Below are 14,316 nucleotides of genomic sequence, written 5' to 3' on the forward strand. Positions count from 1 at the left end.
CGTGAAAATCGCACTGCATCCGCACTTGCTTGCGGATGCTTGCGATTTTCACGCAACCCCATTCATTTCTATGGGGCCTGCGTTACGTAAAAAAACGCACAAAGAGGAGCATGCTGCGATTTTCACGCAACGCACAAGTGATGCGTGAAAATCACAGCTCGTGTGCACAGCCCCATAGAAATGAATGGGTCAGGATTCAGTGCGGGTGCAATGCGTTCAACTCACGCATCGCATCCGCGCGGAATACTCGCCCGTGTGAAAGGGGCCTAAGACTTTCACCGAGCTGCTGGTGTTTCTGAATCTCTGGCTGTAGACAGGAAGGAAAACACACACAAGGCAGTTTACACGAGGAAAATCTCATAGGCTTTGTACAAGAGTAATGAGAAAGCAGAGTACCCACTTCTCAGCATCAGCAACTGTCAGCAGTGAGAGGATCTCATAGAACAGGGAAGCAGTATAGGAATGAAGCTGTGCTGATACATAAGAGCTAATGAAGACAGCAGCACCCTGGACACACTGACCTTACATCCAGCATGTTTTACAGCGAGGGCACCCAACATGGGAACTAGGAGCAAGTTACAAACTGGATCTGAAAATGAAATTGAAAGAAGGAATCAAGATTGCAGACTAAAAATCTAGGGCAAGCTTTTCACTCAAGGTAACGACTAACATAAAAAGCTGTGACATTTTTTTTCTTGTCAAAGGTGTCCCTAGCCTTTAAGGTTCTATAGTGGATTTATGACCATAAAGTCTGGGCCAGTTGCAGCCATAGAGTTTAAAGGATGTCATATGTCTTACCATTGTTACTGCATTCAGACGCCCTTGCCATGCCAGTAATATAAATTGCATTTGGTAGATGGGGGAGTACCAACAGTGTCGAACTAAAGTTTCTGGGGCCAACCGGAGAAAATTATTCTTGAGGCCCAACCCCTGTATCATTAATGAAGTTTAATGGATATTGAATTACAGAAATAGACCCTAGTGGCAAGTGATTGGCTCCAAAGACAGCAAAATGTTTTTTTCCCTAGATCTTTAGGGCCCATTATGGTATCAGAGCCTGGGCCCACCAGATGATCCTCTGATTCTCTAAGTACATCCACTGACAAAAAATAAAAATAAGGCACCAAAAAGGAGTTGATGGAATGGAAAGAAATTTTCTGTGTATGGATGTAAAGGTGATCAATGTAAGTGAATACAATATTAGAGCAAAAGGATACGTTTATTTGGGAAAACTACAATTGTATTGAAAGGGCACCTCTAGCCTGGATACAAGATGAGATCCGGCCTCTAGCCTGGATACAAGATGAGATCCGGCCTCTAGCCTGGATACAAGATGAGATCAGGCCTCTAGCCTGGATACAAGATGAGATCCGGCCTCTAGCCTGGATACAAGATGAGATCAGGCCTCTAGCCTGGATACAAGATGAGATCCGGCCTCTAGCCTGGATACAAGATGAGATCCGGCCTCTAGCCTGGATACAAGATGAGATCCGGCATCTAGCCTGGTTACAAGATGAGATACGGCCTCTAGCCTGGATACAAAAAGAGGTACGGCCTGTAGCCTAGATACAAGATGAGATACAGCCTGTAGCCTGTAAACAAGATGAGATACAGCCTCTAACCTGGATACAAGATGAGACACAGCCTCTATTCTGGACACAAGAAGAGATATGGCCTCTAGCCTGGATACAAGAAAAGATACAGCCTCTAGCCTGGATACAAGAGGAGATACAGCCTCTAGCCTGGATACAAGAGGAGATACGGCCTGTAGCCTGGATACAAAATAAGATACGGCCTGTAGCCTGGATACAAAATAAGATACGGCCTCTAGCCTGAATAAAAGATGAGATGTGGCCTCTAGCCTGGATACAAGATGAGATATGGCCTCTATGCTGGATACAAGATGAGATATGGCCTCTAGCCTGGATACAAGAGGAGATACGGCCTCTAGCCTGCATAAAAGATAAGATATGGCCTCTAGCCTGGATACAAGATGAGATCCGGCCTCTAGCCTGGATAAAAGATGAGATATGGCCTCTAGCTTGGATACAAGATGGGATACGACCTCTAGCCTGGATCCAAGAGGAGATATGGCCTCTAGCCTGGATACAAGATGAGATATGGCTGCTAGCCTGGATACAAGATGAGATACGACATCTAGCCTGGAAACAAGAGGAGATACGGCCTCTAGCCTAGATAATAGATGAGATATGGCCTCTAGCCTGGATAAAAGAGGAGATACGGCCTGTAGCCTGGGTACAAGATGAGATTCAGCCTCTAGCCTGGATACAAGATGGGATACAACCTCTAGCCTGGATACAAAATGAGATACGGCCTCTAGCCTGGATAAAATATGAGATATGGCCTCTAGCCTGGATACAAGATGAGATACGGCGACTAGCCTGGATACAAGAGGAGATACAGCCTCTAGTCTGGATATAAGATGAGATACAGTTGGACATGGAGGCATACAGGTTCTGAAATTTTCTCACAGATGTTGCAGCTGGGCCTGTAGTTCCCGCACACTTGTAGGTTGGTGAAGCTTGCAACCCAGCTGGTCCCATAAAAGCTTGATTGGCGATAAATCTGGCGACCGAGCAGCCAGGAAGTGTAATCTGGAGGAGACATTCCTGGGAAACCCCTGCTATGTGAGCGAGCATTATCCTGCTGAAATATACCAGGTGAAAGCCCTGCCATGAGAGGAACACATGTGGTAGCAGGATGTCCTGCACATATTGCTGAGCTGTTAGTGTCCCTCGTATCACTACTAGAGGTGACCGACTGTCGTATGCGATGGCTCTGCACATCATCACACCAGCAGTTGGGACAATGTGCTGCTCCACAGCAAAGGCAGGATTGAAGCCCTCACCACCAGGTCTCCATACTCAAACTAACTGCTATGACATCCTAAACAGAACCTGGATTTATCGCTTAACACAATATGGTTCCAGTTCATAGCAGTCCAGGTTTCTCGTTCATGACAACACTGCAAACTAATGCGATGCTGGATGGCTGACAACAGCAATAATTTTCTTCTGCTAAGCACCTGGACATGGTCCAGGACCGAGACAGGGTGCCACCCTTGTGCTTTTCGGAGGATCAAATTATCCTTTCTACTGGTGGTCTGTCAGAAGCCTGTTCACCATATCCTCACATAACCAGAGCTCCTCACAGCTAGGTCACAACGGCCTAGGTGACGGGCAGTTTTTCAAAACAACCATCCTGCTCTTCTCAGTCCAATGATGCGCCCCCTCTCAAAGTCTGTCAACTGGGCAAAATGTCTTCAAGTGCGTCATAGAGGCACGTCTAGCAGTCATCAATCTCTCACCGAGACGTACACTATCCAAAATTAGCCTCTGAGAGCCTTTTTATAGGTCAGTGGGGGGACCACTTTTACGCCCTGTTGTGGAAAGACACAGTTTCTAATCAAACCACACCTGTGATTATTTACATATCTGCCTGAGACGTAACTGCATGCCGAGTTTTGTAGCAATCTGATATTTCTGTCTGGGTGCGGTATTTTCTGTCCAGGAGTGTATAACCCAGTATAACACATGTGCCATCCCTACTGTCTACTCTTTGCTAATAAACTGTCCAGAATGACCGGTAAGACTCAACATCTACCAGGAGGCATCCTCCATCTATTGTGGTCCTGACGTTGACTGGTGCAGGTAGATATCAGGATGCTAATTGTCTAATTAATTGACTTAACCTCTACTCAGTTTCTTGGCCATTGCCTTTAACCATTTTTTTTACGTTTTTTTTTTCTAATTACATTTGGAATAAATAGTGCATTCGATTATTTTTTTTTATCGTTCAATGAGTCGGAGAAGGAGCTTATAAGTAAATTACAGCTGACAGGCAGGATAAATGGACATCATGCTAATACGTCCTATTAAGAGAATGAATGAAATCCCGGTGTGGTTGGTATTCTGCTTTATTTAATGTGAAATGGACAGGGGAAGATGAGACGCTCAGACACGATAGTTCTTGTTGACCTTCACGGTGAATTTAGCTTCAGTTAGGAGGTCACAGGATTTATTATAGGAGGGAGTTTGACGGTTGAGTACAGCCAGTTACATTAACCTAATGATAGGGTGAATGGAAAAATGGTAGGTACAATGACCTTAATAGAGATAATCATCTCCATAGTGAAGCCTTCAAAGTAGAAGAGGAACAGGTACAAAGGATGGAACTGTGATCAATAGCCAAGTAACTTAGGGGCCCCTGTCAGATGGAGGTCCATTCACAGCGTCAGGTTGAGGAAGATAACAGGGATTCCTACAGATAAGTTTTGTCCCTCAGCTTGAACATCTGACCTCATTGATGTCACTAGGATTGAACTGGGGTTCTTTGGGCCCACCAGAGAAAATTATTCCTGGGGCCCAACCCCCATATCATCAATAAAGTCTAATAAGTATTGATTCAAAGAAATAGACCCTAGTGGTAATTTATTGTCTCCAATGGCAGCTCCAAATGTTTTTTTTTCTCTGGACCTTTGGAGCCCACTATGGTATCAGAACCTGGTTCTACGGGAGGAACCTCTGGTAATCTGGTGGGCCAGTCCGAGGCTGGATGTCACTGGTGACATCACCAGTCTTGGTCCAGGCCTCAAAGAACATAGGAGTCAGATGGTTAGCAGCTTTATATATAGACATACAGTAGTCATTGGGCCTCCGAGGATTGGCCACTTTCTCATGTGATGACTGAACTTAACCCCTATCGCCAAAAGAGGTCCCTGCTCCCCGTTTTAATTGAGTGGCAGATAGAGAATATGTGCTGCCGCTCCATTAATTCTCTATGCATTCTTGCTAACATTCTTGTTAGTAAATTTGGGGCATTAAAGCCTGGGGAAGCCTAAATTTGGTAGGTCTATAAAAGACAGTCCCTGCAAATTTGAGACCATTTGCTATAGCTGAGTACAGAGAGCGATGACCAAAGTGATTGATCACCTTCTCCTCATTCTTCATGCACAGCTGGATTCTTGCCTCATTGTTGGTTGCATTTCCAGCGTTAGGTCTCTTGTATTTGTATATGACCATGTTGTATGGATCTATAAAATGGCGCCTATAGCCTACTGTTGGCCGCTATTGTTCTCACACCAGCATTCCATGCACACCTCCGCCCTGCCGGCATAGACACCACACTTCACACCCCCATCTCCCTGCTGTGTTCCACTCTTCTGCCGCCGGCGCTCCCGGACACTAGCATCCTGCTTGGTTCTGCAGGCTTTGCCTACGTATGTCAGATGAGGCCTTCTGGGCTCTTGGCTTCTTAAAGGGCCAGAACACTGGTATAGAGGGCAGCCTCCCCAAGACAAGGGTGACTAAGCTTAGGTATCTAGTTCCTAGTCTACCAGCAAAAGTACTGTGTAATTTGTTACTCTGACCTTGTACTGAACCCCTTGCCTGACTGACTATACTGAATCTCCGCTGCCTGCCCTGACCTGACCATGCACGTTCTCCATTCTGACTAATTGTTGCCTGCCCAGACCTTGGACCTGTTTTACGGATTTGCTCATACTTTGCCTGCCCTGACTTCGGCCTGTTTCCTGATTATGAGTATTGCCTTAACCTTTGCTGCTTCGCACTGGTGTCTCTGACCTCTGTGGGTCAGCTGCCAACTACCCCAGGACTACTCCAGGAGGTAGCGGCCTGGTTGGCTCCCTTCAGCGAAGTCCAGATCCCCGTATAAAGGTTAAAGGTTGAATACCAGGGGATCGCCAGGATAATGTCCTTAGGTTTAGCCCAAAGTCAAACTGGTTAGTTGCATATAGAAGCCATTAGAAAATATCGCTACTTGATATAGTACAGATATTGTGTCATTGCTGCTGTACAGACTGTCCCTTCTGAGTCCCGTCAGCTGACAGATCATGTGAAGCCTTATGTCTGATCTCCTAACGCTCATTTAAAGAGGTTGTCTAGGATTAGAATAATACAGCCACTTTCTTCCAAAAAACAGTACTACTTCTGGCCACAGGTTTTGTGTGTTATTGCAGCTGCGCCCCATTGACTCCAATGGAGATGAGCTGCAATACCAAATACAACCCATGGACAAGGGTGGTGCTGTTTTTGGAAGAAATCAGTCAAGTTTTTCTAATCCTGGACCTAAACCCCTTAAAGGGTTTCTATCACTTCGTATGCCATAATTAGCTCTCAGACACTAGCGATCCGCTAGTGTCTGCTCTGGCCAACCATCCTAATATAAGAGCTTTTTGGGCAGCCGTTTTGCTAAAAAAATAACTTTTATAAATATGCTAATGAGCCTCTAGGTGCTATGTGGGCGTCATTAGCACCTAGAGGCTCCGTCTGCCTTCATACACAGCCACCGCCCAGCGCGTCCCTCCAGCCCGCCCATCTCCTGATGAATGTGATCCTCCGTGTGACGCAACGGACGAATTCTCGCGCATGCGCCGTGCGCGGCTGTATTCGGCGCATGCGCAGAGAATGTCTGACCGCTTCCCTGCTCAGACATCTCCACTGCGCCTGCGCCGATGACGTCATAGTGCTCCAAGGAACAGGCGTAGTGGAGATGTCTGAGCAGGGAAGCGGTCAGACATTCTCTGCGCATGCGCCGAATACAGCCGCGCACGGCGCATGCGCGAGAATTCGTCCGTTGCGTCACACGGAGGATCGCATTCATCAGGAGATGGGTGGGCTGGAGGGACGCGCTGGGCGGTGGCTGTGTATGAAGGTAGATGAAGCCTCTAGGTGCTAATGACGCCCACATAGCACCTAGAGGCTCATTAGCATATTTATAAAAGTTATTTTTTTTGCAAAACGGCTGCCCAAAAAGCTCTTATATTAGGATGGTTGGCCAGAGCAGACACTAGCGGATCGCTAGTGTCTGAGAGCTAATTATGGCATACGAAGTGATAGAAACCCTTTAAGCCATATTCTGAATAGTTTGATAAGCTTAGCTATAATGAGTGTTTATGAGGTCAGGAGATCAGAAATAAGGCTTCACAAAAAGTCCAATTAAAAAAATTATTTTAGCCTCAAATGAGTAAAATACAATCATAAAAAATTGCCCCAAAGATGTCCATAGGTTTGGGGAGCTTTTGGGGACAATATTATTTTATCTTTGGGGTTCTATGACATGTTCATCCTTCCATCTTTCAGTAGAGGGAGGAGCTGCATTTCCTAAACCCATTAAGAACATCTCGCCATGTCATTGATGGAGACAGATGTGTTCTCCTTCCTGCCTCCGGCAGTCATGGTCCTCAGTTCATCAGTCTGACGTGAAGAGCTGTTTGTTCAGCAGACATTTACTCAGTGAGAAACAGGCATCTTTATTAGTTTCGCTGAATCTGTGGAGCATCTGCCGACACAAAGTAATCAGCTCCCGTATTATCCTGCAGCATATTTCAGACACACAACATCCTAATTGCTTTTAGATGCCTGTCCTGGATAGCTTCAGCTCCGAATTTACTGTCCATCTGCTGGAGGCTGCAGACAGAGATCTGCAGCAGGATCATCAGCAGAAAGGCGAGGGCTGCATCTCTGCCATACAGAGGGTTCTACTATACCTTACGTATCAATTCTTCATGGTTTTAAACATCTCTGTCTTGGGCGTGTTATAATATAGGTATCAGACCTAAATCTCCCACTTCTCTCCCCATGTCAGATATTTATGGGACCTAATGTGATCTACTGTATGTTGACCCTTCTTTCGAATGATGAGGTGGAGAAAGACTGGAAAGATGGCCATGCATGGTCACACAGCCCATTCACTTCTTTGGGGGTTACAGAAACAGCCGGGAATGCTTATGGATGTGCCATAAATGTCTGAGATGGGAATACCCTTTTAAAACTTTATTTTTGCCACCTTCAGCCACCACAACGAAGTTGATTTATACAGCTTTACTGAACTTAGTTATAAAACTGTCTTCTGCAGAGTCGCAAGCTCCACCTAGTGGTGGCTGCTGGCAGCCAGTATATAATTTAAAGGGTATCTATCATTTTATTTTAAAAAAACATGCCAGAAGTTTTGACCAGTGGGGGTCCAGGTGCTCAGACCCTCATCGATCACTACAACAAAGGGACAGAAGCCCTCAGCACTGTGACCCTTTCACTATGATAAGCTCTGCTTGAGGGATTCATAAGAAGACTATGAGCTTGTACACCACTCACTCCACTCTCCGAGTAGAGCTAAGCATGGATGATCAGAACCAAAGGGGCAAAGAGCACTTCTGCCCCTTGGTATTAGTGATCCATGGGGGTCTCAACACGTGTACTCCCATTGGTCAAAACGTTTGACATGTCACTATGATCATTTAATTCTGGTGGCATATGGCTTAGTAGGCCCCTCACATGGCTAGGCCCCTGAAGGCAGTACCACCTGTACTTCCCTAATGGCAGCCTTGACAACAGTCTAGTGCAGATCATGCTCTACCTCCTGACAACCAAACGAGTTATTACTTTTCTTACTTGATCCACTTTTGCCTTTTCAAACTCTACTGAGTGGTCAATAAATCTGAAGAACCGTCCTAAGAAACATCATGTTCCAATGTGTCAATCTTTTCCTCTAGCTATGAAGACTGTGTTGGGCCAGGAACCTCTGAAGTATACCTCCCAGAAGATGATCCTCCACCGTACTCCTTAGAAGACCCACATCTTAGAAGGGCATTATCACTTGGTGAAGAGATGCCGCTGAGTTCACAAAGTAGCACAGAACATGCCCAGGTCTCCTTGCCCTTGTCTACCATTGACCTACAACCTTTTGTACCAGTCCAAACTATGGCCAAGAGAAGTCTTCACCTCCCTATAATACCAATGGACATACTTAAAGACGTCTCGTCTCCAGGCATCCTTGTGTCAGAAGGAAACGTGACCTGGCAATATGCTTAGTAGCGTTCTCTCTTGTCTGTTCCATTGGGAGCAAGAAATTGTCTTAAGCATCAACTATATGTCAGTGTGACCTTGTGTTTGATTGGAGAAGTGCAATTAGTTTATATCTAGCAATAAGCAAGTGCAATAGTTTTATAAGGAAATGTTATTACACCTTAATGAGGGCTAATAAGAACCGTATCTGTCTCCTACTGCACCTACTACATATTCATCGCATACACCTATACAGGCAACATATATTCGTATATGGCCATCTTATAGTCATACACAGCCATCGTGTACATGTACAGTCATCCTATACACCTACACAACCATCATATACATACAAAAAAATCATTCCATACAGTCATCATATACATATATATTCATCCTATACACCCATACAGTCATCATATACTGTACATATACAGTCATGTCTTGTATATGGCCATCTGATGTCATAAATTATATGCATATATAGTCATCCTATACACCTACACAGCCATCATATACATATATAGTCATCCAATACACCTAGACAACCCTCATGTACACATATAAAATCATCTTCCAGGAGCATAACTGTGATTCACAGGGCCCCATAGCAAAATAAGATGGGGCCCCAACCAACTAGTGTAAGAAAATTAAAACAGTGACATACGTAGAAATAATTAAAGGTATGTATAATAGCACCATATATTAAAAAACCCACATTATAGCAAAAAGCCACCATATTGTTATTCCCTACAAAAAGGTACAATGTTCCTGCACCCGATAGGGCCCCCAACCTCTGTCTCCCAAAGCAAGTGCTATGATTAATATTGTTGTAGTTATGCCCATGTACTTACAGTCATTGTATACACCTACACAGCCATCTTATACACATACACAGTCATCATTGTAAGAAGGTACCTGGAATCATCGTGGATGGAAGGTAAGTGTCACCGAGGTTCCTGGCCTCGGTGAAGTAAGAGCCGGTATTTCATGTGTCAGCAGCAGCTATTGCTAATTGACACCTAAAGATTTAGCATGGCTGTTATAGCTGATCCGGGACGGCTCTTACTGGGAGTAGTCAAAGTGCTGGGTGGGTGACTACTCCCCATGTTCCAGGCCAGGTTTTGCCAGGCATAAAAACCAGCCAGCACTGCCAGGTGTGGTGGATTTACTTTCGTCTGACAGTGGAGCTCAGGAGTCTGTGTGCTGTGAACTGAGGGCTGTGCCGGGATTTGAGGTTTGAGCCGGGCTGGGGGACTCAGGCCCCTCTAAAGGTCAACAGGCCGCCTATGGACTTTATGAGGCTGAACGGCTAACAGGGTGTGAATTAACACCGAGGAGAAAAGGTTACTTTTATTGTTTATGGACTTTCCTTGTGTGTGAACAAACACCAAGCCGCCTGCGTTTTGTGATACACCTTATCTGCATTTTGTTATACACCAATGTGTGAATAAACACCGCTGTTTGATTCAAGAACTGTGCACTTTGCCTCTATACTGCATCGGCTAGTCCTAACTACCAGAGCGAATCCCCACAATTGGTGGAGGATGCGGGCAAGAGCAGTGAGGCTGGCGTGAACGCCGATATATTTTTGGGTTTGCATTTTTAGGCACAGTTGTATGTCGTACATCAAACCAGCTGTATTTCAACCCATGCCCCACGACAAAATGGAGGCTGTTGTGAAGGCCCTCATGGAGGCTAATTTGCAGCAGCGAGAGACCAACCTGCACCAACGGGAGGCTCATAAGCAGCAGCAAGAGACCAACCAGTTGCTGCTACAACACGTGATGTCTTTGCAGACAGCAGAAGCAACCCCAAGCATCCACTATTCCTGGAAAGCAGTCCGTGCAGCGATCCCTAAGATAACACCCGCAGACGACGATCGAAACCTACCTGGCGATGTAGGAGAAAGTGGCCACTAGGGAAAATTTGCCCCGAGACCAGTGGGCTGAGGTCGTCGCTCCTTTCCTGGCATCAGAGTCCCAGCAGGTGTTTTTCGACTTGCCGGACGATCAAGCGGCCGACTACCTGAAGGTAAAGGGTGAGATTTTGGCAAGACTAAGGGTGAATGTGTTGGTCCGGGCCCAGCGGGTACATCAGTGGCTGACACCCCCTCTCCAGCACTGGATCGGCCAGGTATCTCCTGGAAATGGTGGACCTGGTGGAACGCTATGAGGCCACCAAGAATCTCAAGGGGGGTTCTTTTGGGAGGAGGGCAGGCAAACTCCAGAACTCCCCACCCTAGGCCCACCGGTATGAGCCAATGAAACCCCCCTGGGAGGTTCCCCCTATGGGCCGGACCCAGTTAATCTGCTGGTGGTGTCAGGAACCTGGCCACACTAGGGCTGAGTGTCCTCATCGGGTTGAGCCCATGGACATTAATTGTGGTTACCGACAATCGCTATATGCTAGAAAACTGTGTGCCACAGGTACCCTGGAGGCTCTAGACCACTTGTGCCAGGTGGAAGTGGGAGACACTCAAGCGGAGGCGCTGCTAGACTCAGGGAGCTTGGTGACCCTGGTAAGGGCTATCCTGGTGCGGTCCGATGAGTATACTGAGTATACTGGCCGGAAAGTGGGGAAAATTGAAAGACTACCCCAACGCACTGATGTCTCTAACCACGGTGGCCGGCAGCTGGACCCACGAAGTGGCAGTCACCACAAATCTCCACTATGAACACATAATATGGAGAGACTTTCCAGGTTTCCCTGCCCTATGGCCGGTTGTGAGAGTTAGGGATACCCCTGAGACAAGAATAAGCCCAGGATATTGGCCTTAAGGGTAATTGTGGGAGACGTGTAGGAGTTGCCACCGGATCCTGGGTTAGCAGACCTCAACCTCTCCGGGGAAAATTTCGGTACAGCCCAACGCCGAGACCTAACCCTATCCTGGGCCTGGGAGCATGTGGTAATACTTGATGGTGTACCCCAACAACATGGGGCTCAGTCGATGTTTCCCTGTTTTGTGGTCCACCAGAATATGCTATATCGGGAAAACCAGCTGCGGGGTGAACCTGTTGAACAGTTGGTGGTGCCCAGGGCCTATCGAAAACTTGTGTTAGAGTTAGCCCACCAACATGTTCTCGGGGGTCATCTGGGACTGCAGAAGACACAGGCGTGGGAGCAACAACCCACACCATATAAAAGTGTTGTTGAATACGTCACCCAGATGCATGAACGTATGGAAACCTGGAAACCGTGTTGCCGCTGGTAAAAGAACATATGGAGGCAGCTCAGCAAGCTCAAAGTCTTTAACCCGATCTCGGGTTTTGGTTCTGGTACCGACAGTGGACAGTAAGTTACTGGCTAGGTGGCAGGGACCCTATGAGGTACTCGAAAAGGTTGGAGAAGTAAACTACAAGGTACACCAGCCAGTGCGTTGGAAGCCGGAGCAGGTGTACCATGTGAATTTACTCAAACCTTGGAAGGATACGGAAACCAGTACTGACAATAGCCCGCGGCCGAGTTTTCTAGGGGGAGAGGTTCCGGACCCTAAGTCTGATGTGAGGGAAGCGGTTGCCACAGTGAAGATTGCTGACAGCCTCTCCTCTAAACAGACTCAGGAGGCCAGGGAGTTCGTTAGTCAGAACACGGATGTGTTCTCAGACCTCCCTGGACGCACTTCCATAATCCAGCATGACATTGTCACTGAGCCTCAGGCCAAAATCCGGTTGAAACCATACCCGAGGTTCGGCGATAGGCCATCTCTGAGGAAGTACAACTAATGCTGCAACTAGACGTCATCGAGGAGTCTAGAAGTGAGTAGGCCAGCGCTATAGTACTGATACCCAAACCAGATGGGACGTTGCGGCTTTGTAACGATTTTCGAAAATTAAACGAGGTATCTAAGTTCTACGCATATTCCATGCCCCGGGTAGATGAGCTGATTGAGAGGTTAGGACAAGCCCGGTATTTTTCTGTTTTGGACCTCACCAAAGGGTACTGGCAGGTACCCTTAACGGAGGCTGCCAAAGAGAAAACTGCCTTCATCACACTGGAGGGGATGTACCAGTATAAGGTGTTACCCTTTGGTCTGCATGGCGCCCCTGCCACTTCCAAAGGCTAATGGACATTGTGCTGCGACCACATCGTCGGTACGCTTCGGCTTACCTGGACGACATTGTCATCCACAGTACCGACTGGGAAAGTCACCTGCCCAAAGTGCAGGCTGTAGTGGACTACCTTCGAACAGCTGGACTAACCGCTAACCGAAAAAAATGCGGGATAGGGTTAGAGGAGACAAAATACCTGGGGTATGTCATTGGGTGCGGAGTGATCAAACCCCAAGTAAACAAAATAGAGGCGATAAGAATTTGGCCCCGACATGTCACTACTAAACAAGTAAAGTCGTTCCTAGGAATGATAGGCTATTACATGAGATTTGTTCCACACTTTGCCACTATAGCTGCGCCCTTGACAGAGCTCTTGAAGGGACGAAAATCTGTGATGGTTCTCTGGGATGAGCGTGCGGAAGAGGCTTTTTCAACTTTGAAGTCGGCCCTGTGCGGGTCACCGGCTTTGGTGACGCCCGACTTTAATAGGGAGTTCGTGGTACAGACAGATGCCTCCAAAGTAGGCCTCGGTACTGTACTTTCTCAGGAAGTCAACGGGGGGGAGCATCACGTTGTCTTTTTAAGCCGCAAGCTCACCCCGACCGAAACTAGGTATAGCATAGTGGAGAGTGCCTGGCTATCAAGTGGGCACTCGAGTCTCTCCACTATTATTTGTTGGGGAGAACATTCTGCCTGGTGACCGACCACTCCCCTCTCAAGTGGATGAGCCAGGCCAAAGAGAGAAATGCCAAAGTCACCAGGTGGTTCCTGTCCTTACAGAACTTTAAGTTCTCCGTGGAACACAGGGCAGGCCAGTTGCAGGGAAACGCGGATGCCCTGTTCCGGGTATACTGTATGGCAGGAGTTCCCAAAGGGGGGTATGTAAGAAGGTACCTGGAATCATCGTGGATTGAAGGTATGTGTCACCGAGGTTCCTGGCCTCGGTGAAGTAAGAGCCGGTATTTTATGTGTCAGCAGCAGGGCCATCTTTAACGCAGGGCAAATGGGCCAGGTGCCCCGGGCCCAGTTGCTTCTGGGGGGCCCAAGGCAGCTGCCTCTTGAGCCCCGCTGGCCACTGATGACGTGGGGGGTTGCAGCAGGGCACAGGGAGATGAGCGCTTCCATTGTGGAAGCGCTCATCTCCATAGTCATCTGTATCGCTGTCCTCTGGACAGCGATGCAGATGGAAGTTATGCGGCGGGGCAGGGGAGGGAGAGGCGTCTCCCTTCCCGTTCCTCTGATAGGCTGCAGGCACTAGGCTGTACAGTGCGGGACACAGGCCGGAAGAGGCCTGCATCGCATCGCTGCCAGCCTGATGGAGGTAAGTATAAGTGTTTATAGGGCATTTTATACTGGCACATTATGGGGGGGCACTAGGAAGAAGGGGGAGAGGAGCACTATGGGGGCATTTACTGGGGGCACTATATAGTGGTATTTTATAC

General features: G+C 47.4%; 1 protein-coding gene across 1 annotated transcript in view; it reads left to right on the top strand.

Annotated features, from left to right (window-relative positions):
- BEAN1 (brain expressed associated with NEDD4 1) overlaps window positions 1-9,842 on the top strand; it is a 32,136-nt gene extending 22,294 nt beyond the window's left edge. Inside the window, exon 5 of the mRNA XM_040410590.1 lies at window positions 8,531-9,842. Coding sequence (XP_040266524.1) covers window positions 8,531-8,849 — 319 coding nt within the window. The 3' untranslated portion in view covers window positions 8,850-9,842. The remainder of the gene's footprint in view (window positions 1-8,530) is intronic.
- The last annotated feature ends 4,474 nt before the right edge of the window (window positions 9,843-14,316 follow it).

The sequence above is a fragment of the Bufo bufo genome, chromosome 10, assembly GCF_905171765.1.
Source record: "Bufo bufo chromosome 10, aBufBuf1.1, whole genome shotgun sequence".
Lineage (NCBI taxonomy): Eukaryota > Metazoa > Chordata > Amphibia > Anura > Bufonidae > Bufo > Bufo bufo.